The sequence below is a fragment of the Rattus norvegicus genome, chromosome 18, assembly GCF_021556685.1.
Source record: "Rattus norvegicus strain SHRSP/BbbUtx chromosome 18, alternate assembly SHRSP_T2T, whole genome shotgun sequence".
Classification (NCBI taxonomy): domain Eukaryota; kingdom Metazoa; phylum Chordata; class Mammalia; order Rodentia; family Muridae; genus Rattus; species Rattus norvegicus.
The window spans coordinates 23,896,980-23,922,196 of record NC_141551.1 but is presented as its reverse complement, the minus strand read 5'-3'; the positions used below and the strand labels follow the sequence as shown (position 1 = coordinate 23,922,196).

At 50.0% G+C, this 25,217-nt stretch overlaps 1 protein-coding gene and 1 long non-coding RNA gene across 12 annotated transcripts; one reads left to right on the top strand and one right to left on the bottom strand.

Moving 5' to 3' along the window:
• Positions 1 to 6,004: 6,004 nt before the first annotated feature.
• Positions 6,005 to 10,824, bottom strand: LOC134482924 (uncharacterized). Its single transcript, XR_015642836.1, has 3 exons — positions 10,189 to 10,824; positions 9,467 to 9,607; positions 6,005 to 6,306 (listed from the first exon to the last, which is right to left on the bottom strand). It is a non-coding gene; the product is annotated as an uncharacterized LOC134482924 (long non-coding RNA).
• Proc (protein C, inactivator of coagulation factors Va and VIIIa) lies at positions 9,285 to 23,387 on the top strand. Of its 11 annotated transcripts, none has more exons than XM_087592163.1 (10): positions 9,285 to 9,346; positions 12,006 to 12,208; positions 14,348 to 14,438; positions 15,206 to 15,369; positions 16,263 to 16,287; positions 16,407 to 16,544; positions 16,638 to 16,772; positions 18,596 to 18,744; positions 20,113 to 20,230; positions 22,698 to 23,387. In XM_087592163.1, the coding sequence occupies exons 3-10, from the start codon at positions 14,369 to 14,371 to the stop codon at positions 23,282 to 23,284; spliced, it is 1,386 nt and encodes a 461-aa protein (XP_087448289.1). In that variant the 5' UTR covers positions 9,285 to 9,346; positions 12,006 to 12,208; positions 14,348 to 14,368; the 3' UTR covers positions 23,285 to 23,387.
• Positions 23,388 to 25,217: the final 1,830 nt, after the last annotated feature.

Genomic DNA, 25,217 nt, shown 5'->3' with positions numbered 1-25,217 from the left:
GTTTTCCTGCCTGCCCTTTGTCGAAAGATGGGGGTGCCCTACTGCATCATCAAGGGGAAGGCCAGATTGGGGCACCTGGTCCACAGGAAGACGTGCACCACTGTTGCCTTCACACAGGTTAACTCAGAAGACAAGGGTGCTCTGGCTAAGCTGGTGGAAGCTATTAGGACCAATTATAATGACAGATATGACGAGATCCACCACCACTGGGGAGGCAACGTCCTGGGTCCTAAGTCTGTGGCTCGCACTGCCAAGCTGGAAAAGGCAAAGGCTAAAGAACTCGCCACTAAGCTGGGTTAAATGTACACTTAAGTTTTCTGTACATAAATATAATTACAAAATTTAAAAAAAAAGCACAGCATCTTGTATACAGCTTGCAGTAGGAGAATGGGTCATGTCAGCACAAAGCTTTCATAAATGGGATGAAGTCAGCAGGAAGCTCTTCAAGTACTGTTACACAAAGGGAAACCTTACGTGTACTACAGACTAAGCACACAGTGGCCTTGGGACTGAAAGCGCCAGTGTCTTCAAGAGGGGAATGTCAGGTTAGTGCTGGCTGCCCTAGAGATCACTATGCAAACCAGGCTGACTTCAAATTTACAGAGGTCCTTCTGCCTCTGCCTCCTGAGTCCTGGGATTAGAGCCATGAGCCACCACCTCTGGCTTTGTAAGTGATTTTTATTTAGATCCGTTATTCTTTAATGGGATAACCCAGACGTATCTAAGGCCAGCGTGATATTTTAGAGCTTACTGATGTTGCACAGTTCATACCGCATCTCCTAAGTGCAATCCCACATTTCCTAAACATCTAAGCTTAGCTTCTAGTTTTTATTGATACACTCCTGTGTTGCCAAAAGAGTTGATGAGCAGACGGCACAATTTGCACTGGTTGGGTAGGGGCCATTGTGGAAGTGTAAGGCTAATGTTACATTTTAAGTTTAAATCAAACTTAATAATAAAAAAATGCCTTTTTAATAAAAAAAATGCCTCTAACCTGTAAGCCCCACTTGCCCAAAGACAGATGAATAACTTCCTGGAATGCTGGGAGCTGCTGCTCATGGAAGATGATGAGCAGAGTGTTTTCACTTCTGTAAACAAGCTCGGTTGCCCCAAATGCACAGGGTGAACTTGATCGAGAGTAGGTAGGAGGTACGTGGGCAGGAAGTATGTCATGTTGTGTGCTTGGCCCTAATTAGATAAGGGCAGAAAGTATGTAGCCTTGGGTATAGACCTGGCCGATGTCTACCATCCTGGCCAGTATTTAATAAAACTTGCTTCAAATTTGGCTCAGAAATTGTGGTAGTAGCCTCTTATTCTTGCAGGTGCGGAAGCTATTGCAAAAATGCTAGTTTAAATCAGACCTAAAAACAATAACAAAAAACAAACACAAAACAAACAACCAAACAAACTCCTCTGCTTTCTAGTAAGAGTCCGATGCAGTTCAAGGAGAACCTGTGGTCCAACACCCCCATACCATGTATCTTGACGCTGCCCAGCAACCACAACAAAGGAAATCTGCCAAGCAAGAGAGGGCCTCTATGAGCAGAGGAAGAGTTTACACAATTAGAGAAGGTACAGTTGGTTCAAATCATTTTAAATTTAACTCTAAAGTGTCCCCCCACTCTCTTGAATTGAGGGAATCCCATTCAGTATTGCATAAGGAGGGTTCACAGACAGAGTCCAAATACAGAAGGCTGTCCACATCATAGTTGTTCATCTTCTCCTAAGGTCTCATAGTTGATCCCATAGCCCAGGGTTGAAACTTTCTTGTAGCAGAAAATATAACAGGGCATAGCCAATGAGGGCATCAGGTGGTGCCTCCAGGACAAGTCGACCAGCACTTCCGATTGTCCGATTGTCAGAGGCACAGAATTCTTTAGAAGCATGGAGCATGACCCAAGGGGAATTCCATTCTGAAATCCGGGTGCTAGATCTTTAACACATAGTGGGAAGCATCCATCCAAGTAGGTTAACCCCTGCCTGAGCAGAGAGCGGAAACAAAAGTGAAGCATTAGTGGACAAAGTCTATAGGGTGCATTGTTTCTGCCTCCCTTTGTAGGTTTGAAATGCTTTTTAACTTAAATGGTTGGGCAATGCATGTGTGCATGCGTGCATGCGTAACTAACATTCAAACGGCAATGAAGTGAATAAGAAAATAGGCCCTTGCCAGGTGGTGGTGGAGCCCACCTTTAGGCCTTTAATTCCAACAATGGGGAGGCAAAAGCAAGTGGATCCAGGACAACCAGGGCCACACAAAGAAACTCTGTTTCAAAAAACAAAACAAACAAGCCAAAGGAGTCCTTGGCTGGAGAGAGGGCTGCTCTTCCAGAGGTCCGGAGTTCAATTCCCAGACACCACATGGTGGCTCACAACCATCTGTAATGGGGCCTGATGCCCTCTCCTGGTGTGTCTGAAGACAGCATACTCATACACATAAAATAAATTTTTAAAAAATTAAAACAAAAAAGTCCTCTTTCTAGCCCCCACTCAACAGCATCAAACCAACACAAACAAGTACTTATTGCTTCTGCAGGTCTGGGGTCCATCTCATGGTCAAATAAGTCAATATACATCCTAGCAATTGAATCCAGACAGCCTCAACAGGCTGGCTAGCAGTGAAATCTTTTCCACTGCTGCATGTGAGGTCAGGGGTAGGGATGTAGCTGAATTAACAGGATGTATAAAGCCCTGGGTTCCACCCCCGCGAGCAGCATAAAGTCGGGCGTGGTTGTGAATGCCTGCAGTGCTAAGACTTAGACAGTGTTCAAGGTCATCCCTTGGCAACCTAAGAAGTTCATCCAGCTTGGGCTGAGGGTAGGAGGAAGCTGGGAATGATTTTTTAGACCCTAGTCTACAGGTTACAACTTACTAATAGGTTATAAAGACATAATTTATAGTTCGTGGTAATTAAAAAGAAGAAACAGAACTTAAGAGGGGTTTTTGTGCGTGTGAAACTTTGTTGCAGTGTGAAACATTTCTTACTCCCAGCCGAGGTTTAAAAGGAAAATTTGAAGGACTGTCAACAACACAGCTGAAACCTGGGTCACCAAGGCTGTCTGGACATGGCTCATTCCTGCAATAAAAGTTCAGGCCTGACTTCCGAGAAAGTGGCTGGGGCGACTAGTTGGTTAATGGGTAACCCTGCTCCTCCGTCCACTTCTTTCCAGCCCTTTCTTTCCCCCTGGAGCAGGACGTGACGCGGTCTGGGGACACTGACTCATAGCTGACTCAGCGCACGGCGCGCAGCCAGGGGGCGCCTGGCGGAGCCCCGCTTCTCCCGCTGCTAGGAGGGGCCTAGCAGCACGCTAGGCAGAAGGTTGTGGTTCTAAGGCCCATGAAGGACTTTGGTCACACAGCCTAAGCACAACGCGGTGGGACTGTCACTAACCCTTGGAGACTAAAGCTCCCTTTCCGCTCTCCTCCACTAGCCTGATCCCTAGAGAGCAGCCACACCCACTTGCTCAGTCTGCAGTGCATCTCCAGGACCCCTTAGGCTCAGCCTGGTTTATCTCTGGTCTCTTCACCAAACAAAGCGCAGTAAGAAAAACAACAGTCTCGTGGTTTGCTCTGTAACAGAAGCTCTGTGTCAGGAGCCATGGGATATGTGTTTGGGTGGCCAGTGTAGGCCATTCACCCACGCCCGTGTGCGTGTGACTGTGTGTGTGTGTGTGTGTGTGTGTGTGTGTGTTCACATATTTTATATACAGTATTGTATGTGTACATATTTAAAGTTATATAAGCAGAACATGGTGGCCCATGCCTGTAGTTTTAGCACTGGTCAAGCTGAGGCAGGAGGATGGTGAGTTTGAGGGCAGCTGTGGACTGAGACCCCGGTTTTCTTTCTTCCTGTCCTCTAATAGAGCAATTTATTTAACTCATTATTGGCTCCTTAAAATTTACATTAAAATATACGTAACCAGGAGTGGTGATGTACACCTTTAATCCCAGCACTTAGCAGGTAGAGAGAGGCAGGTGGATCTCTAAGAGTTCAGGGTCAGCCTGGTTTACATAGTGGGTTCCAGGACAGCCAAAACTATAATAGTGAGACCTACTATAAAATTACACACGTACACACACACACACACACACACACACACACACACACACACACACTGTAGAGAGTGGGACAAGTTCTTCTTAGGGTGAAGTTCCATTGGCTGGAGGCCTAAGGTACTTGGGATACCGCATTTGCATGGAGAGGCATGCCAAGACGTTGAGCCTTGTAATTTCCCCGGGTGTTATGTGATATCCCTGAGGTAGAGTATGGGCTTGGCTCCCCAGATCAGACAGAGAAGGAGAAGCCCACTGAGAGAAGAGAATTCTCCATTTTGTGCCCAGCTCAGGAGAGCTGTCCAGACATGGTAGTCTATGACTTTAGTAGTCACAGGAAACAAAATACAGAAGCCATCATCGGAGTGTAGGGCCTGCAGACCTTCTTGGGGATGGAATCACCTGTTCCTGGTAAGCTCCTGCGCAGATGACCCTTGGCACCACTCCAGTGTGCTGGCACTTTGCCCCAAGGAGGGTGCACTGGAGAGGAGTGTCTGGCATGGCCACACTTAGATGTACTGAGTAGCAATGGTCTTAGGTCTGTGGCACTGGTCTCCAAGCCTTTTGAACCATGTGTTCATCCCAGGCAAGTAAACACCCTTGGCTGCCTTTCACAGTGTCACTCTGCCCTTTAAGGCTCTTCCAAGATCCTCTGGTGGTTTGGGAGACTAACTTAACATATTTGAACTTGACTGTACCTGAGCCCATTTTCGGTTGCTATAACAAAATATCCAAAGCTGGTTAATTCACAAACGATACAGGCTGACTGTGTATTTGTTACTTTTTTTTACTGTGTAACAAAATATCTGTAACAAAAGCAACTCGTGGTCTGAATAGGTTTGGCTCCCATAGACTCTTTGGCTCCCATAGACTCATGTGTTCGGATGCTTGATCCATAGGGACTGGCACTGTGAGGAGGTGTGGCCTTGTTGGAGGAAGTGTGTCACTGTGGGGGCGGGCTTTGAGTGCCCTATGCTCAAACTAGGCCCAGTATAGGCACGCATTCTCCCTCTGCTGGCTGGAAATCAAGATGTAGAGCTCTCTCTGCTCCTCCAGCATCACATCTGCCTGAACGCTGCCAGGCTTCCCCTGTTGTAGCTGTACCTTTGGGTTACTTTATTGGGTTCTATTATCTAGTAACCTTCTCCACCCTGATTCCCCCTTAAGCCCTTCCACCACCATCCCCAACACTACATAGGAGAGAAAGAACATTAGAGGAGGGAAGGGGCACAGATCTCTTTAGACTCCTTCCTGATGATTAGAGGCAACCCCAATCTTCGTCATCAGGATCTCCCCAACCAGCAACCAGCATCCCAGCAACCCAGCAACAGCAAAGGCAGCAAACTCAACAGAAGAAACCACCAGCAGCAGGGGCAACAGCTGCTGCCTCAGGCCCTCTTGGGGTTCACATTTACACCCTCTCAAGAGTCCTCAGAATTCCAAATGTAAACTATCTGCTGCTAGTAAAAATCACGCCCCTCCTAGAGCACACGAGACAAATCATAGTTAGCGGCTGTGTGCAACTGGGAGCATCCCCATATCCCATACCTGGGATTAAAACGAAAACACAGTCGTATGACATAACTGGTCCTTAAAGGAGATTTTTCTCTACACACCATGATGGACTAAAGCTCTGGAAGTGTAAGTCAGTCCAATCTAAATGTTTTTTCTTTATAAGAGTTGCTGTGGTCAGGGAGGGAGAGATGGCTCAGTGGTTAAGAGCACTGACTGTTCTTCCAGAGGTCCTGAGTTCAATTCCCAGCAACCACATGGTGGCTCACAACCATCTGTAATGGGATCTGATGCCCTCTTCTGGTGTGTCTGAAGACAGCTACAGTGTGCTCATATAAATAAAATAAATAAGTCTTTAAAAAAAAAAGAGTTGGTGTCTCTTGTCAGCAATAAAACTCTAAGACACACTTAAAGAAGAGAAGACTCATTTTAGCTCGACATTTTTTTACATTTTTGTTTTATTATTTTATATGTATGTGTGTTTTGCTTGCATGTATGACCGCACACCTCTTGTGTCCCCAGCGCCTGAATACATCATGAGATTCCTTGGAGCTGGGATTACAGATGGCTATGAGCCACCATGTGGGTGCTGGGAATCAAACCTAGGTCCTCCGGAGGAGCAGCCAGTGATCCCCACCACTGAGCTACATCTCTCCGGCACCCTTAGGCTCAGTGTTGAGGGTACAGTCCATCACGGTAGGGAAGGCATGGCGGCAAGAGCTGGAGGCAGAGGTTGCATTGCATCTACAGATAGGAAGCAAAGAGAGATGAATGCTGGTGCCCACCTTACTTCCCGTCCCTATTCAGTTCAGACCTACATGCCACAGAACAGTGGCTCACACTTAGGATGGGTCTTCCCACCCCAGTTAACCTAGTCTAGAAGCTCCTTCATAGACACGCCTAGAGTTTGTCTTATCGCTGATTCCAGAGCCTGTTGCACTGAAAACCAATATTAACCATCACAATCTGATTCGTGGTTCTGGCAGTTGGGAAGTCCCAGAGTACGGTACTGACATTTGGTGGGAGGTTCATGCTGCACCGTAACGTGACCAGACAGAGCAAGCAGGCTGGGAAAGGCTCACATTGATGACAGAGCTTGTCTCTCAGGAACCCCTTTGTTAGTTCTTGGAAGCAGAGCCCTGATGACCCAGTCACACCTCAGAGATCCTACTTCTAAAACAGTTCACTAAGTAAAGGGAGATTATGAGAGAGACAATGAGAGACTGGAAGGAAAGGAGAGAAGAAGTGAGGGAAACATGGAGAAGGAGACTTCTTGGTATGGCAATAATGAAGTCCACCTTGAAAGATATGTTTAAAGGGGGCTCTTCTCTTCCATTTTTGAAACTTGAAAACCATATTCAATACTTCTGCACGTCCTGAGGCAACTGAATGCCTTCCATTTCTGAACGCCTCTGTGTCTGCAGGAGTTAAAGCCCACCCTTGTCCTTACTGCTCGTCAGCAGAGCTGTGCCTGAGGTGGGACACACACACACACACACACACACACATACACACACATCAAACACACACACACACATGCATGCACACACACACCAAACACACACACACACACACACACACACACACACACACACACACACACAGGCTCACATCTTTCTGTTTTCTTTACTAAGAAGATCATGCACAGGATGGAATTCACCAACTTTATAATATCTGGACAAGTTAAAGCCATGATAGAAACTTAATGTATCCAATCAAAAGTGTTGAGACAGGAGTTATTTCCTTGTTGACACAACCTATGGGAGGATCTAACAGAATGAACTCTGCAGCATAAAGGGCTAGTGTAGCCACTGTGTGTCTCCCTCCCCTCATTCAGGCTACTTCAGTTTCAGCTTGTTGCCATTGTTGTTTGTTTGCTGGGGGTGTTAAATTAGTGTTTTATTGTAATATTAAGTGTATAGATGTTTAATTGCATGCATGTATATGCATCACATAGGTGCAGTACCTGTGAGGACCACAAGGGGGCATTGGATCTCATATAACTGGAGTTACAGATGTCTGTGAGCCACCTTGTGGGTCCTGTGCTCTTAACTGATGAGCCTTCTCTCCAACCCCGTTTGGGAGGATTTTTTGAGACAATATTTCATTGCATGTTGGTGCTGGGGAGATGGCTCCATTAGTAAAGGGCTTGCTTTGCAATCATAATGACCTGAATTCAATCCCTGGAACCCATGATATAAAACTGGGTGGGTGGGGTAGCATACGCATATTATCCCCGAACTGTCGACGTGGAGACAAGCACATTCACGGGGTTCACTAGCCAGTCAGCCTAGTCAAAGTTCCAAACCAGTGAGAGACCCTGTCTCCAAAAAAAAGAACTGTACCCATGTTGTCTTCTGTTGGCAAGGCTGTCCTCTGGCTTCTACAGACATGCACCCAATAAAAATAATAAAATAAAAATAAAAACAAATGACAACATCTAATGAAAATAAAAGCTATGTAGAGCAGCTGTGCATCTCGGTGGGCATGCATACTTTTGTGTAGCCATCTGGAAAGCATTTTGACCCTTAAAATACGGTGTGAATGTAAACATGAAATCACTGTATGATTCATCAAACCCTTTCCTAGATATTCACCTAAAAGAAATGAAAGTGGATGCCTACCCAAAACCCTCCGCACTAGTGTTCAGGCACCAGTACTTAAAGCATCCATCTTTAACAGGCGCCAAGGACTGGTAAGCGGGGAGTGGACTGGACTGTCTTCATGACATGCAGCAATAGGGAGAAGGAGCAGCAGAAGCAACGGAGGCAGGAGAAAATGGCGTTTCTTAAGAAGTCCACTTACGGGCTGGAGAGGTGGCTCAGTGGTTAGAGCACTGACTGCTCTTCCAGAGGTCCTGAGTTCAATTCCCAGCAACCACATAGTGGCCCACAACCATCTGTAATGGGGTCTGATGCCCTCTTCTGGTGTGTCTGACGACAGCTATAGTGTACTTACATATAATAAATAAATCTTTAAAAAAAAAAAAAAGAAGTCCACTTATGCTATATACCACAGGGGTAGAAATGGTGGTCAAAGGAAGGGCAGGGCAGGACACACACACACACACACACACACACACACACAAGAATGCCAGAAATACCCAATATTCTGATTGTAGACTTTGTTCAACTACTGTCTTTGTCAAAACAGATTGGATATTACATTGAAAAGACTGATGTTGGGGGCTCGAGAGACGCTCATCAGTTAAGAATGCTTCTGCAGAGGAGCTGAGCTCAGTCTGTAAGACTGCCTATGACTCCATCGCCAAGAGGTCTGACGCCATCCCCTCCTCCTTGGGTACCTGTACTTACTTGCACGATAGCTCACACGGACACACATGCATACACATAAATTAAAAACATGTATAAAACAAAAGGAAATGAGTAAAATAAATGCTTTAAAGGGGCAATTTTACTGCACATAAGCTCATAAGCGTCAATGAATTTTTTAAAAAGTTCTCATACCATTCCCTTCACCACTTTTTTTTTTTTAACAGCATGTTGTGGTCTCATATAGCTCATGCTATCCCCAAACTTACTAGCCAAGGGTCCTCTAATCCTCCTGCCTCTACAACCTGAGTGCTGGGGTTACAGATGTGCACCACCAGGCCCGATTTATGTGGGCCAGGGCATAGAATCCAGGGCAGAGTATTTTGCATGCCTGGACAAGCACGCTATCCATTAAACCACGTCCCTAGCCACCACCACCACTTAGTAACTGGACTCTGACTTGTTTCTCTCGGGGCCCTGCCTTCTCAGCAGAACAGGGATAACGCATTCAGGTGAGCAGACACTGGCTGACGAAGGACTTGGGGTAAGAGGGACTCCGTGGACCAGCTGGCCTTGCACAGACAGCCCACTCTGCCCACCCTGCTCGGCAGAGGCAAGATGCTAGGGCCTACCTGCCGGTGGGGAGTGGTCCAAGGTGTTTGGAACATACTGCGGCCCGTCCTGATGGTGCATGCCTGCCATCCCAGCACTTGGGAGGTTGTGACCCGAGAATCGTCAAGTGTTGAGACCAGCCTGGGCTACACAGTGAGATCCTATGAAAACAGATCGAACCATAACCCCCCATACACACACACCTGAGACATGGGTGAAGGAGGACTGACTGTTTGAAGGTGGGGGAGCTAAGGTGGGCACAGGATGGCTCTCCTTTACCCTGTCCTTGACCTCCACAGGTACTCAGTTAACAGCGGTCTTTCATAAAAAGCAATTCTCAGTATTTCTAGTTAACACACATCATAGAATTTTCATACGTGTATGTCACAGTTTGGTCATGTCTGCCTCACTCATAGTCCCCCTTTCTACTTCCGTAGTTTCCATCTGTCGCTCGATCGTGTGCATACATGAGAGAAAACAGGCAGAATTGTCTTCTCACCATTACCCTCTCTTGCTCCTTCTCCTTCCCTTTAGAGCCCTCCCTCCCTCTCCTCCTCCCTGCATCCCTCAGAGTCTCCCTTCTCGTTTCATGTGATGTACACGTACATGTACGTGTGAGACTCGCAAGCCTCACACACACATTCGATTCTTCATATACGAGAAAGTATGTCATCTTTGTCTTCTGAGATGACTTGGCATCAAGAGAAGTTAAGCAGTCCAGTCAGTAAAGAGCCGTACTGACCTTAACATTGTAGAGAGCTGATCCTGAGCTGAAAAGTTTCGGACCACAGCATCTCTCCCCGCCTTTCAAATTTTTCCTTTCCCTTTTACTCTTAATGTATTTCTCACCATAAGGTGAGTGCAAGGCTCTGTTCTGGAAATCACAGGTGGCTTGCCCTCCCCTGTCTCCGGCAAAGTCCTGCTGTGATATTTGCAGTAGATCTGACTGAATCTAGGGGGATCAGAGACTGACTCCACCCAAGACCTCAACCTGGTAGAGCATAGCCGCAGCAGGCTGGGGCACCGTTCCCTGCCAGAAACCGGCAAAAAGGCTATAGGCCTTGAAGCCTTAACGTGCTGCTGGCTGCTGGTGCCCAGCACCGTGCAGAGTCCCCAGGAGCTCTAAAGTCATGGGCTCTGCTGAGGAAGTGGAAGGATCTCCTCCAGGCAGCCTGCCAGGCCCACTCCCGGGCGATGAACACATCGGCACTGCAATTCCCAGGCTTCTGGGTTTGGACGTTGCGTCCTCGGGCAGAGTCCATCACGCAGGTTGGGGCGAGCATGTACATCCTGCCAGGCTTGCCAGAGAATTGACCTTTAGGACGAAGTCGGAAGTAGTAGAAGCAGAGGGAAGCCGCGCGTCCACTGGACATCCTCTGGTGTTTGGTGGGGTAGGAGAAAGGCGGCAGCCGACCTGTAGGGGGCCACACCTGGAGCAAGAACAGCCGCGACAAGCGTGTATTTCACAAGTTCCCGGAAAGTAGGGTAGAGCCCTTGCATAGAAACAAAAAAAAAAAAAAAAAAGTTCTCCAGGGGGGTTGGGGATTTAGCTCAGTGGTAGAGCGCTTGCCTAGGAAGCGCAAGGCCCTGGGTTCGGTCCCCAGCTCTGAAAAAAAGAACCAAAAAAAAAAAAAAAAAGTTCTCCAGGGTGCACAAGCAGACGCTTGTGTGGCATTTGGCCTTTAATGCCTGAGTGACCAGGAACTCAGTGGCCCTTCTCTAGGCAGCCACCACAGCCCTCACAAACAGCGACTGGCTCTCCGCTTCCCACAAGTTTATTTCTAAGTACCTCACGCTCCATCTCTGCCTCCCATCCCACTACTTTCCTACTTCCTGTCTTGGGATCCTCCCACCTCACCTCCAGTGTGTGTGTTGGGGGCGGGGCGGGGTGCTGTCTGGGTCACCTCTCCTCCCGCTTCAGTTTTCTGAATACAGCCGCACACCTGGTCAGTTTACTAAGATCTTATTCCTCAGTGCCGAGATGGAAAATCTGATTGGCTCCCTACGTCAAAGACTTCCCTTCTGTGCCCATGACAGACCACTTGGAGCCAAGCTCCCCACTCAGAGTGGAGCAGCAGGGTCACCAAGAGCGTTAGGGCAAGGAAAAGATAGTTTCCCTGATTCAGGTAGTCTCAAGGAGGGAAGGCACTTAGGGAAACCTGGCAGCTTGCAGAACAGGGCAAGGGCTAAGTCACTCCTTTCTCTCTCTAGCTCACAAAGTGGCTGGCTGTGCTAGGCCTCGTTCTAGTACAGGCCTGCCTCCCAGCAACTCTGCCCATTTGGACAAGTAAGGAAGACTTCTGAAAGTCCCCCTCCTGTAAACTAGAGGGACAGTAAGAGCATCTAATCACTAATGGTCTCCTAGACTGGCAATACATGTAGTTATTTTCAAGTGTGCTGCCCATGAACAAGCTATCATATCTGTTTCTGGCTGCTGTTGTTTGGTTTTTGTTTTCTTTTAAGGTTCCTATCCCTTAGTCACTGCGGGCTAAAATGAGGCCACATTTTCTATTAAGTTTGAACATGCTCAACCTTCTCTTTCTCGTTCCTTTTTGATAGACACCTTCTTCCAAGGCAGAGGTGAATTGGGCACATGGAGCCTTCCAGAGCTGGGATCAGAAAACCTCTTGTTTGTTTGTCTGGGGAAAGGGAGGCTCAGCACCAAGGGCTAAGCAAATATTTGTGGGTTATGGATTAACCTGACTCCCAGACTGACATGGCGGTACCTGGACGAAATTGCAGTTTCTCCTTGGCCCACCCCTGTAAGTCCCCCTCAAGGCAAGACCGTGAAGGGCTGTGGAGGAAGGGGGTGGGGAGGAGATTCCAGCTGGGAGGAAGGTGAAATCCTTGAGCTAAGGTTCTCCAGGCTGACTGAAGCTTGGGGCCAAGGACAATAAGGGCCTGAACTCTATCTAGACCAAGGCATGGTTCCCCATAATCCAGGCGGCCCTCTGGACACGTGAGATTATCTGGATCAAGTGGACATCAGCCAACCGGTTCCCCATGATCTAGACCCATGCTCAGAGCCATCTTGAAGGCTGGAACCCCACTACTCTCCTCTACCTGTTCTTTAAGGTGGAATATTAATTCTGGAAACCAGCAAAGACAGAGAGTAAGGCCAGGAGGGGCTGTGTCACTGGGCTAGGCAGGCCTGCCCACCTGGTCTGGGGGACACTAGAGGCCTTGCAGCTGGACCATTGGTTGGGGGCAGGAGTTAAGGTTCTAGAGTTAGGGCCACAGAGGCTTGGCCTTGAAGCCAGACTCTGCCCTCCTTTTAGGTGTAGGCTTGTGACAAGCAGATTTTGGGTCCCTTCCCATGGAATAGGGGTGAGAACATTAATGCATACCCCTTATAGCAGTGAACAGCGACTGATGAGGATTGGGGGTGTGTGTGTGTGTGTGTGTGCATGTGTGTGTGCATGTGTATGTACGTGTGTATATGTATGTGCTTGTGTGTGTGTACGTGTGTGTGTGTGTGTGTGTGTGTGTGTGTTCTGGTGTTTGGGATTGAACCCAGAGTCTTAAATGCTAAGTATGTTGTCTCCTACCAAACTGTAACCCTCTGTATTCTATACTTATTTAACAGCTTGGGAGAGGGGTTGGGCAGGCTCTGGGAATATGGTTCAGTTGAAGGTGCTTGCCTTCTAGGTATAAGGACCTGACTTTGACTCCTAGAACACGTGGTTTGCTTGTTTGTTGTTTATTTGGAAGCCATGTGTGGTGGTACACACTTACATCCTACGGCTGGAGAGCAGAAACAAGGAGAGTCCCTTGGGCTTGCTGGCAGCCAGTCTACCTGATGAGCTCCAGGCAGTGAGAGGCCTTGTCTCAAAACAGAAGGTAGAAGCCAGGCATGATGGCACACTCTTTAGACCTAGTACTCAAGAGGCAGAGGCAGGTGGGACCCTGTGAATTTAAGGCCAGCCTGGTCTACATTGAAGTTCCAGGATAGCCAAAATAGCCAAGGCCATCTTTTTAAAAAAAAATCCAGACAATGCATGGGGAAGGACGGATGAGGACAGTCAGTCAAATTCCCCCTGGTCTCCACGTGTGTACAGATCTGTGCACCCAGCAAAGAGCACCATGGTGACTATTTATTTTCCAAGAACTCTTTATGGAAGAAACAGTCTATCCATTTTATAATGACAGAACTGAAGCACGGAGCAGGTAAACATCTTGTTCAATACTGCTCCTCTCTCTCTCTCTCTCTCTCTCTCTCTCTCTCTCTCTCTCTCTCCTTCTCCCTCTCTCTCTCCCCCCTCCCCCATCCCCTGTAGAAACTGGAGTTTGCCCCAGGCAGTGACTTTTCTGCTTTTGGGCACCTAGAATAAGCCTAGCTCTAAAATCCACAAGACTGTGTGTCTGTCTGTCTGTGCACAGTGTACCCCACTCCCAGACAGCTTCTACACAGACGATGAGCTCACAAACAAGTCCTTTCCCCTTTCCCTTCTTGCTTGCTCTTTCTTTCGTGTGTGTGTGTGTGTGTGTGTGTGTGTGTGTGTGTGTGAAGAGATCAACCTCAGACATTTTCTTCAGGAGCTTGTGTTTTTGAAGCAGGGGCTCCTGGTGGCCTGGAGCTAGTCACCTGGAGCTGGTCAAGCAGGCTGGGGTGGCTTGCCAACCGTCCACAAGGAACCGCTTATCTTTGCCTCTCCAGCACTGGGGTTACAAGAACATGCTTCCACGGACACCTAGATTTTTGTTTTAATTTTATACGGGTTCTGGGGATCAGACTTAAGTCTTCAAACAGGCATGGAAAGTGCTTTATTGACTAAGATGTCTCCCTGCTTAGGGATGGCCTTCATTCCACTTTTGGGGGAGCCGGGGGGGTGGGAGGTGGGAGGGTGGGGTGGGGAGCAGCTCAGCTGTGCGTATCCTTGGAGCTTAGAAGCTCTCCTCAGACAGGTGTCAGCAGCTCCAGGATGTGGCAGTTCAGAATCTTCCTGCTGTTCGCGTCCACCTGGGGGATTTCTGGCGTATCAGCCCATCCCGGTAAGACTGTCTCCACCTCATTGCCAGACCCTCAGAGCTTCCACTGCGCCTTCCGAGGCACAAGCCCAAATGACCTCCCTAAAGCTGCCCCAGCTACCTCTTGAACTGTGTCCTGCTTCATTGCCCTATCTACCTAGCAAGCTCTTTGCTAGTCTGCCCGCCTTCTGCCTCTGCGCTCACTGCTAAAGCCCCTCACGTGTGCTTCTGATTCACTCCCTCCCTCTTAGCTGTTCTCCTACCTAAGAAGACCGAGTGATAGCTTTCTGTTCTCCCCCTGCTCAAGGGGAAGAGATGGGGACTGTATGATGTAGGCTGTGGGAAAATAAAAAGGTGAGGCAGGAAGGGCTCGCTCAGCTATGCTGGGGGACTGTCCATTTGCCAGTCTTATTCTCTTACTGCTACTTCTTTATTATTAGACAGCATTACACAAGGCTGTTTTCACGCACATACAACTTTGCAGTTTTAACGGCAGCGGCAGGATCTGGCATTTGCACTTCGTCCTGCACAAGGCACCTTGTTGAGTATTCCAGGCATGCCCTGAAAGGAAGTCTGTCTCTCTGTTTCAGAGCTCATTTTCTACACGATCCAAACTGCTGTTTTCCCAAGGGAACCTGGAAACAGAACATAAAAGCAGGGCATGGCATCCCTCCTGGGAACTAGAATAAGACCAGAGGGATGCGGGTGAGGTCTTCGCAGGCTCTCTCTAGCTGGGGTCCTTCTGATCCCTCTTTCGTCCTTCCACCATATTGACTCCCATCCCAAACCAGACCCAGTGTTCTCCAGCAGCGAGGGTGCCCACCAGGTGCTTCGGGTCAGACGAGCCAACAGCTTCCTGGAGGAGGTGCGGGCAGGCAGCCTGGAGCGGGAGTGTATGGAGGAGATCTGTGACTTCGAGGAGGCCCAGGAGATTTTCCAGAATGTGGAAGACACAGTAAGGTCACAGGGTTAGGTGCAGACGATGGGCTGTGGCTGGATGGGACCTAAAGGAGCAGAAGGCCAGACTACTGCCATTGAGGCCCTTTTTGGAGTCAGAAGAGTTGGTTCATCGCGTGGATACTGATCTTGTTTAAGGGCTCGGTCAGGGCACAGGGGACTATAGGAACTAAACCCGGGAAGAGAGTCTGGGCAGCCTTCCAGTGGCCACTACTGCCCATCTCTGTCTCTCCCTCCCTGTGCTCTTCCTTCACACTGACCTACACCTTATGTTGAGGGACAGAGTGATCAAAATTTTTTTTAAAAAAATAATTTTTTAAAAGATTATTTTATGTATGAGTTTTCTATCTGCGTGTACACCTGCACACCAGAAGAGGGCATCAGATCATATTTATAGATGGTTGTGAGCCACCATGTGGGTGCGGGACTGAACTCAGGACCTCTAGAACGGCAGCCAGTGCTCTTAACTGCAGAGCCATCTCTCCAGCCCCGATCAAAACTCTTTAATTTTTGCCCTTCAAGGCACTCTAGCCTCAGTTTGTTGAGGTCTGGTTAGAAACACAGACTCTGAGCTAGCAAGCCATGTCTCAAGCCTAGATGATCCAAAGCCAGGAGGGGAATGACAGGGCTGAAGAAGGCAGACCAGTCTATAAGGAATTTAGGTACTTTCCGCTGAGGATGCTACTGGGCAAGTAGACGACCTGTGAGCAGAGATCTAGCTGCGTGGAAAGGGATGTTGCAGGGTGGGCAGCAAGGAGCACCATGGCAGATGCTTGGCTGGAAGCCCTTTCCACTCCTAGACAACTCATATTCAGGAGGAGGCGATGCCTTGCGGGCTTCCCCTACTTAGAGGGACTGGGCCCTGACACTATCCTCTCTCTCCCCTGACAGCTGGCCTTTTGGATCAAGTACTTCGGTGAGTGAGTTCTAAACACCGGGATGGATCGTTGATGCTCACTCCAGGGTCAGTGAAGGATGGAGAGGAAAACGGAGCCATCCACATCTTCTCCTGCCCCATCCCGCTGTCTTTCGCAGATGGTGACCAGTGCTCAACTCCGCCCTTGGACCACCAATGCGACAGCCCATGCTGCGGCCATGGCACATGCATCGACGGCCTGGGCGGCTTCAGCTGCAGCTGCGATAAGGGCTGGGAGGGCAGGTTCTGTCAGCAGGGTGAGGGGACCTCGGCGAGGCGGCAAGGTGGGCTGAGGTGGGATCTGGAACAGTAGGGCCACCACGAGCTGTCTGTACTCTCCTGTCTCGCAGAGATGGGCTTCCAGGACTGTCGGGTGAAAAATGGCGGCTGCTACCACTACTGCCTGGAGGAGACCAGAGGGCGGCGCTGCGCTTGCGCCCCGGGCTATGAGCTGGCAGATGACCACATGCACTGCAGGCCCACCGGTGAGTCAAGGCGGGCCTTCAAAGAGCACCCCGGGAGAGCAAGCCCATCTTGGGAACCCAAGACAGGTGGACATACCACCTCTTTCCCGGACCCTGTAGGTACTGTCAGTCTTCAGGCACTCATGGACCTACCCCAGAGCACAACTGTTTATCTGTCTCTGTGTCTGTCTGTCTCTCTGCCTCTACCACACACACATACACTCTGAGCTGACGTAGGAACTAAGTCATCAGTGTCTCCCTCCATCTACCCTCCTGGATGAGTGCTTCCTTGCAAACCTCGATTTTGTCGTCCTTTTAGATTTTCCTTGAGTTTTTCTTTTGAGTGAGTTTACTAATGCACGTAGCTCTTTGGGTGGAGCTCACGGTGTTTTCCTGGGCGTGGCTCTTCTCATTTTCTGTACCCATCTGGAGGAGATTCCTCTCCCGTTTCTAGGGGCATCTGCTTTGGTTGGTTGGTTGGTTGGTTGGTTGGTTGGTTGGTTGGTTGCAATGCTAGATGTTGAGCCTAGGGCCTGACCGCATACTCAACAGGGCTCTTTCCAGCTGTCGCCATCTTTCGATTCTCCTGTGTCCTCCTTCACTTTTGTTTTGAGACAAGATTTCAGTAAGTCACCCAGACTGCTCTTAACCAACGTTGTCGTGCTGCTGGCTTTGAAATTGTCATCCTCCTGCCTCATCTGCATAAAAAGCTGAACATGGCCTGTATGTGCCTGTGTGTGCTGAATCCCTAGGATTCACTGGCTAAACAAGCTTTGCGTCCAGTGCCAGGCTGTCTCAAAAGTAAGGTGTAGAAGGAACAAGAAAGACACCCCACACTGACTTTTGGCTTCTATATGAATGTGCCACTGCACAGGTGCACATGCACACAAGCACACACACAAGCACACACACACACACATGAGCACGCCCATGCATATGAGCACATACAGATGAACACATGCACACTAGCACACACACATGAGCACATGCACATACACACATGAGCATACACACGCATATGAGCACACATACATATGAGCACACATAGATGAGCACACACACACATGAGCACATACACGCATATGAGCACACACACACACACACACACACACACACACACTTTTGGGACTGGTAAGTAATATGGCTCAGAATTTAGAGTATTGCTGTTCCCAGCACCTATGTGTCAGCTCACAAATGTCCTATATTCCAGTTCCAAAGGGTCTGATGAAATCTTCTTGCCACTGAGGGCACAAGAAGCACACAATATGCTTGAGTACACACAGGCAAAACACACGGACATTTTTAAAAAAGCAAACAAACCAACCTCATCTCCTTCTCTGTAATGTGTCCCCTGCTTTGAGGTGGGGTCTCATTGGGCCCAGGGTGTCCTAAGGCTCAGTATGTGGCCTAGGACAATCTTGAACTTCAGATCCTTCTGCCCTGTTTCCCAGTGCTCTGATTCCAGCTGTGTGTTCCTATGCCTGGTTTATGCAGCACTGGGGTTCTAACTCAGGGCCTTACGTGTGCTACACAAGCATTCTACCTACTGAGCTCCACCCTCCCGAACAGCTCATCTCTAGGAGCTTGGTGGCGTCCAAACAAGGAGCCTTTTCTTACATCTCTTGAGGATGATGGCCCTGGGGTTTAATAAATCCAGGATTTCTTTAGTTAGGGACACTCAGGTAGTAACGTTGCTTGGCCAATTCTTGCCAGTAGGTGGCACTATTTGATTTTGAGTCCCAGGCTGCGCTTCTTGAAGCGTTCGGGGTGGCAGCCTAGCCTACAGACAGGGTGCTGTGGAAGTCATGTCTGGGGGGCCTTTACCACCTCTCTTTGACTTTCAGTGAATTTTCCGTGTGGGAAACTGTGGAAGCGGACTGACAAGAAACGCAAGAACTTCAAACGGGACATAGACCCAGAAGACGAAGAACTAGAACTAGGTCCAAGGATAGTCAATGGAACACTAACAAAGCAGGGTGACAGTCCCTGGCAGGTGAGAGGAACCCTGCTGGCGGGGTACAGGCGAAGGCTGGTCAGGCTAGGAATGGGCAAGTTCAGGGAAAGGCATGCCTCTTAGGATCACTGCAAATGAAACACCATGACCAAAGAAACTTGGCGAGGAAAGGGTTCCTTGGCTTCCACTTCCCATCACAGTTGATCATCAAATGAAGTCAGAACAGGGACTGAGGCAAGGCAGGACCATGGAGGCAGGAACTGATGGAGAGGTGCAGCTCACTGTCTGGCTCTTCGTGCTTGCCCAGCCTGCTTACTTATAGAACCCAGGACCATCATGGTCCACATGGGGCACCACCCACAATGGGCTGTACCCGCCCCCCATTTTCTCAACTGAGGCTTCCTCCTCTCCAATGACTCTAGCTTGTGTCAAGTTGACCTAAAACTAGCCAGCATGCTAGGTAGTGTGGCACAGGCTTTTAATCTGGAGGAGGCAGAGGCAGGCAGATCTCTCAGTTCAAGGCTACCCTGGTCTATAAAGCAAGTTCCAGGATAGCCAGGGCTACACAGAGAAACCATCATGAAAATCAAAACTAAACCAACCAAATGAAAACTAGTCAGCATGGCAGATGGGAGCAGGAAGAAGAGTTCCAGAGACAAGGAAGAGATGGAGAGAGACAGAGCTTGTGTGGGTGGGAACTAAGGTGGGGTCTGTGCTTATGGAGAAGGGTGGAGCCACAAGGGAGTGCTGACACCAAGCATCCTCAGCTCCAACACAGGAGCAAACATTCACCTGTTTCTCAGTAAAAGTAAATCCCTGGCTCTGGGACAAAGGGCAGTTCACAAATTTGAGGAGCCCAGAGACTCTGGAAATAGCTCAGGAGAACGAGAACTAGGATGGCCCTCAGGACAGGTCCTGAGAGAGATACCTGAGGAAGCCTGAACCACAAAGGCTTCCCAGAGGATGCGAGGCCTGGCCCAGTCCTTGCTTTGACATCAGTGTGCTGAGAGTGACTATCGGAACTGCACAGGCGGGCTGGAGAGATGGCTCAGTGGTTAAGAGCACTGACTGCTCTTCCAGAGGTCCTGAGTTCAAATCCCAGCAACCACATGGTGGCTCACAGTCATCTGTAATGGGATGTAATTCCCTTTTCTGGTGTGTCTGAAGTCAGCTACAGTATATTTATATCTAATAAATAAATAAATCTAAAAAAAAGAGAAGGGAACTGCATAGGCTATGTCAGGGAAACTCCCTGGCACAGGCCAGTACCAGACAGTGTCACAAATAGAAGACACTGGGAAAAGACCTATGTCTATGTGTCTATGTGTGCCAGGATCAAGAATGCAGGGGAGCGTTTAAGAAACACTGGAAGCCCCTGACAACTCGGGGGTCCTACGTTATTTTCAGGCGATCCTTCTGGACTCCAAGAAGAAGCTAGCCTGTGGAGGGGTGCTCATCCACACCTCCTGGGTGCTGACGGCAGCCCACTGTCTGGAGAGCAGCAAGAAGCTTACCGTGAGGCTTGGTGAGGGCTGCAGCCAGGCAGGAGCAGCCAGAGGCCTGGGGTGGCTGGGGTGGCAGGGGTGGCTGGGGTGGCTGGGGTGGGGGGAAGGCTGGGGTGGCTGGGGTGGCTGGCGGGGGGTGGGGGGGAGGCAAGCTTGCCGTCCAAGGGTGGGTGATCTTGGCAATTACATACTTAGGCTGCACAGAGGACTCCAGTCAGCTGGAATTTTCTGGTGTTTGTCTCAGATCTAGGCCCACACATTTGTGACTGAGCAGGGATCTCCTCACTCCTGTTCCTATGGAGTCAGCTCTGTGTGGGCCTCAGCACCTGGCCATGGTCAGACCCATGACACTGTGTGAGCTTCACATAGACTGACTTGGTGGAACTGTGTAACATTGGCCAGCCTTGTTAGCTGATCCCCTAGGAGTCTGAGGATTCTCAAGTCCAGGCCCCACTCTGTGACAATGTCTGGAGGGGCTTTTAACAGACATTATACCAAACAGAAGAAAGGTGGGTCAAGGAATAGCCTAGTTGTTAAAGTGAATTCTCAGTTTAATTCCAAGCACCCACATAGAATCCAGACGTGGTCTTTATAGCTAACCTCAGTGCTGGAGAGGCAGACACAAGAGTGTCCCTGGGGCCTGATTCAGCCAGTCTAGCTGAATCTGTGAGCTTTCGCTTCAGTGAGAAGGTCCGCCTCAAACACAAGATAGAAAGCCATTGAGGAAGAAAATAAATGACGACCTCTGGCCTCTGCATGCACTTTCACACATGCACATGCACCCTCATACGCATGCACCCCCATGAACACAAGCACATACATACATACATACATACATACATACATACATACATACATACATACATAACAAAAGAAAGGATGCTCAGAGGATGACATTGTACAACTACCTTCAGTGTGGACAAGGCCTGGGCCATGCTTCCTGGAGCCATCAGCTGCTGAAGAAGACATGCCTCTTTTCTAGGGTCCAGATCATTCTTCCTAGCAGTGCCTGGGTCTTGCTGATGCTCCTCCCTAGACCTTGCTTGTGCTCCTCCCTGGGCCTTGCTGGTGCTCCTCCCTGGGCCTTGCTGGTGCTCCTCCCTGGACCTTGCTGGTGCTCCTCCCTGGACCTTGCTGGTGCTCCTCCTTGGACCTTGCTGGTGCTCCTCCCTGGACCTTGCTGGTGCTCCTCCCTGAACATTGCTGGTGCTCCTCCTTGGACCTTGCTGGTGCTCCTCCATGGACCTTGCTGGTGCTCCTCCCTGGACCTTGCTGGTGCTCCTCCCTGAACCTTGCTGGTGCTCCTCCCTGGACCTTGCTGGTGCTCCTCCCTGGACCTTGCTGGTGCTCCTCCCTGGACCTTGCTGGTGCTCCTCCCTGGACCTTGCTGGTGCTCCTCCCTGGACCTTGCTGGTGCTCCTCCCTGGGCCTTGCTGGTGCTCCTCCCTGGACCTTGCTGGTGCTCCTCCCTGGGCCTTGCTGGTGCTCCTCCCTGGACCTTGCTGGTGCTCCTCCCTGGACCTTGCTGGTGCTCCTCCCTGGGCCTTGCTGGTGCTCCTCCCTGGGCCTTGCTGGTGCTCCTCCCTGGACCTTGCTGGTGCTCCTCCCTGAACCTTGCTGGTGCTCCTCCCTGGGCCTTGCTGGTGCTCCTCCCTGGACCTTGCTGGTGCTCCTCCCTGGACCTTGCTGGTGCTCCTCCCTGGGCCTTGCTGGTGCTCCTCCCTGGACCTTGCTTGTGCTCCTCCTTGGACCTTGCTGGTGCTCCTCCCTGGACCTTGCTGGTGCTCCTCCCTGGACCTTGCTGGTGCTCCTCCCTGAACCTTGCTGGTGCTCCTCCTTGGACCGTGCTGGTGCTCCTCCCTGGACCTTGCTGGTGCTCCTCCCTGGACCTTGCTGGTGCTCCTCCCTGGGCCTTGCTGGTGCTCCTCCCTGGACCTTGCTGGTGCTCCTCCCTGGACCTTTCTGGTGCTCCTCCCTGGGCCTTGCTGGTGCTCCTCCCTGGACCTTGCTTGTGCTCCTCCTTGGACCTTGCTGGTGCTCCTCCCTGGACCTTGCTGGTGCTCCTCCCTGAACCTTGCTCGTGCTCCTCCTTGGGCCTTGCTGGTGCTCCTCCCTGGACCTTGCTGGTGCTCCTCCCTGAACCTTGCTGGTGCTCCTCCCTGGACCTTGCTGGTGCTCTTCCTTGGGCCTTGCTGGTGCTCCTCCCTGGACCTTGCTGGTGCTCCACTTGGTCTCAGGTCTAGAGGAGTCTCTGGGTTCTCTGCTGTTTCAAACTTCCTTTTGCTGTTCTATCTATGAACTCTCTAGGTGTGCGGCAGTCCCCTGCCTCTTAGGAACTGATGCCCTAGGGCCTACCTATTCATGCTTCTGGCAGGAAATCTCCCATTTGGTAGGGTTCTGAGGCACAGGGACCCAGTTCGGGACAGCAGAAGCCCCACGGTCGTGTGGGCTTCCCCAGGCTTCTCTGATCGCATCCTTACCTTGCAGGTGAGTATGATCTGAGACGCAGGGACCCCTGGGAGTTGGACCTGGACATCAAGGAGGTCCTCGTCCACCCTAACTACACCCGGAGCAACAGCGACAACGACATCGCCCTGCTCCGCCTGTCCCAGCCAGCCACACTCTCTAAAACCATAGTGCCCATCTGTCTGCCGAACAGCGGCCTGGCGCAGGAGCTCAGTCAGGCTGGCCAGGAGACGGTGGTGACAGGCTGGGGCTATCAAAGCGACAAAGTCAAGGATGGCAGAAGGAACCGCACCTTTATTCTCACCTTCATCCGCATCCCTTTGGCCGCTCGAAATGACTGCATGCAGGTCATGAACAACGTGGTCTCGGAGAACATGCTCTGCGCCGGCATCATTGGAGACACGAGAGACGCCTGCGACGGCGACAGTGGGGGACCTATGGTGGTCTTCTTTCGGGGTACCTGGTTTCTGGTGGGCCTGGTGAGCTGGGGTGAGGGCTGTGGGCACCTCAACAACTATGGCGTCTACACCAAAGTGGGTAGCTACCTCAAATGGATCCACAGCTACATAGGGGAAAGGGATGTTTCCCTGAAGAGCCCGAAGCTGTAGCATCCCTCCCTGCTCATCTCTGGGGCCCAGAGGTCACTCTTAGAATAAGGCTGGGCTAGTGAGTACCAAGACAGGGGACATTAAAGGGGCAAGCAACACCTGAGTACCTGTCTGTCTTTCCATCATTTTTATGGGCTATTCCAGAGGAAAGTAACATTAATTGAGCATTTACTATACACCAAGTGTATGAAAAGAACCTGTTTAACTCCCAAAGCAATTGTGTGGGGTGGGGGTGGTAGAAGATCTAGTGGGATCTGGGCTGTTATCACTTGGCGAGAGGTGCATTGATTTATAGAAAGGAAGTTTGTTTGTTTTTAAGAGACTAATGGAGCCTTTCTCGTGGCCTCAGAAAGAGCCTGTGCTAGTTATATGAGAAACGCTTCCAGTGATGAGTGACCAGTGAGGCTCAGAATGGCCATATGGTGAAGCCAGGATCACACTCCCAAACTCAGCGCTTCTCTTTTCAATTATCACTGGGTGTGTGCTGGTGTGTGTGTGTGTGTGTGTGTGTGCATGTGCGTGTGGTACATAAGTATGTTTGGAGACCAGAGGACAACTTTCTGTGTTGTTTCTCAAGCACTGTCCACTTGTTTTTTTGATTTTTGTTTTTTGGGTTTTTTTGACACACAGTCTCTCACTGTCCTGAAATCTACCCAGTAGGCTAGGCTGGCCACCAAATCCCACCCGACCCCAGCTTTGACAAATGGAGATGGAAGATCAGTAGCCCACTGGGGAAGTAACCAGATGCCCAGAAGGTGCTCCTCACAATGGCCTCACAGTTGTGTTGAGGAATCTGCTGACTAATGACGTTAGAGTCTGACTGTAGTGGCAGCACCCGCAGTCTCCGATACTCGTGGGCCTGAGGCAGGATTACAGCAGTCCGAGAGGTGTGGACAGCCTGGGCAATACAGCAAAATCCCCTCCCTTAAAAAGAACAAAAGAGAAGGAAGAAGGAAGAGGTAGAATGTGGAGGAAGAACAAGGGAGGGAGGGGGAAACAAGGGGAGGGAGTCTGTCTGTCTTAGGGTTTTACTGCTGTGAACAGACACCATGACCAAGGCAACTCTTACATGGACAACATTTAATGGGGGCTGGTTTACAGGTTCAGAGGTTCAATACTTTATCATCAAGGTGGGAACATGGCAGCATCTGGCCAGGCATGGTGCAGGCAGAGCTAAGAGTTCTGCATCTTCATCTGAAGGCTGCTAGCAGAAGACTGATCTCCAGGCAGCTAGGGTGAGGGTCTTAAAGCCCACACCCACAGTGACACACCTACTCCAACAGGGCCACACCTCCTAACAGTGCCATTCCCTGGGCCGAGCATGTACAGACCCCGGGACGAGCATATACAGACCCTGGGCCAAGCTTGTACAGACCCCGGGACGAGCATATACAAAGCCATCACAGGTTCCAATTAGTGCGGCCCATCTTGCATCCATGGAAGACCGCCACTGGGGCATGGCAACCTCCAGAGTCCACAACCCTGAGGGAACTGTCTCTCTCTTCTCCAGCAGTCAGCAGTTTCAAATAGCTCCTCAAGGACAGAGGGGCCTTGTGGGCCACTCTCTGCTCCAGGCTGGAATGCTGGTTAGCTTGATCTCTTGTAGATCTGACCCAGCTCTGGTTTTGTTTTTTGGTTTTTTTTTTTCAGAGCTGAGGACCGAACCCAGGGCCTTGCGCTTGCTAGGCAAGCTCTCTACCACTGAGCTAAACCCCCAACCCCGGTTTGTTTGTTTGTTTGTTTGTTTGTTTAATCTATTATTTTTGGATGCAGGACATGAATGCCATGTCACATGGGTGGAGGTCAGAGGATGGCTTTTGGGAGTCACTTCTCTCCTTACAGCATGAAGGTTTGGGGGATCGAACTCAGGTTTTCAGCTTGGCAGCAAATGCTCTTACCTGCTGAGCCATCTCACTGGCCCCAAAAAGGCATA

What these genes read in the sequence shown, in the direction of transcription:
- Proc (XM_087592158.1), top strand. Translation starts at nt 12,463, where the DNA reads ATGCTCAGAGCCATCTTGAAGGCTGGAACCCCACTACTCTCCTCTACC. An exon ending in GAAACCAGCAAAGACAGAGA is followed by an intron (nt 12,559 to 14,347) that starts GTAAGGCCAGGA and finishes AGCTCTCCTCAG; the next exon opens with ACAGGTGTCAGCAGCTCCAG. An exon ending in CATGCACTGCAGGCCCACCG is followed by an intron (nt 16,773 to 18,595) that starts GTGAGTCAAGGC and finishes TTTGACTTTCAG; the next exon opens with TGAATTTTCCGTGTGGGAAA.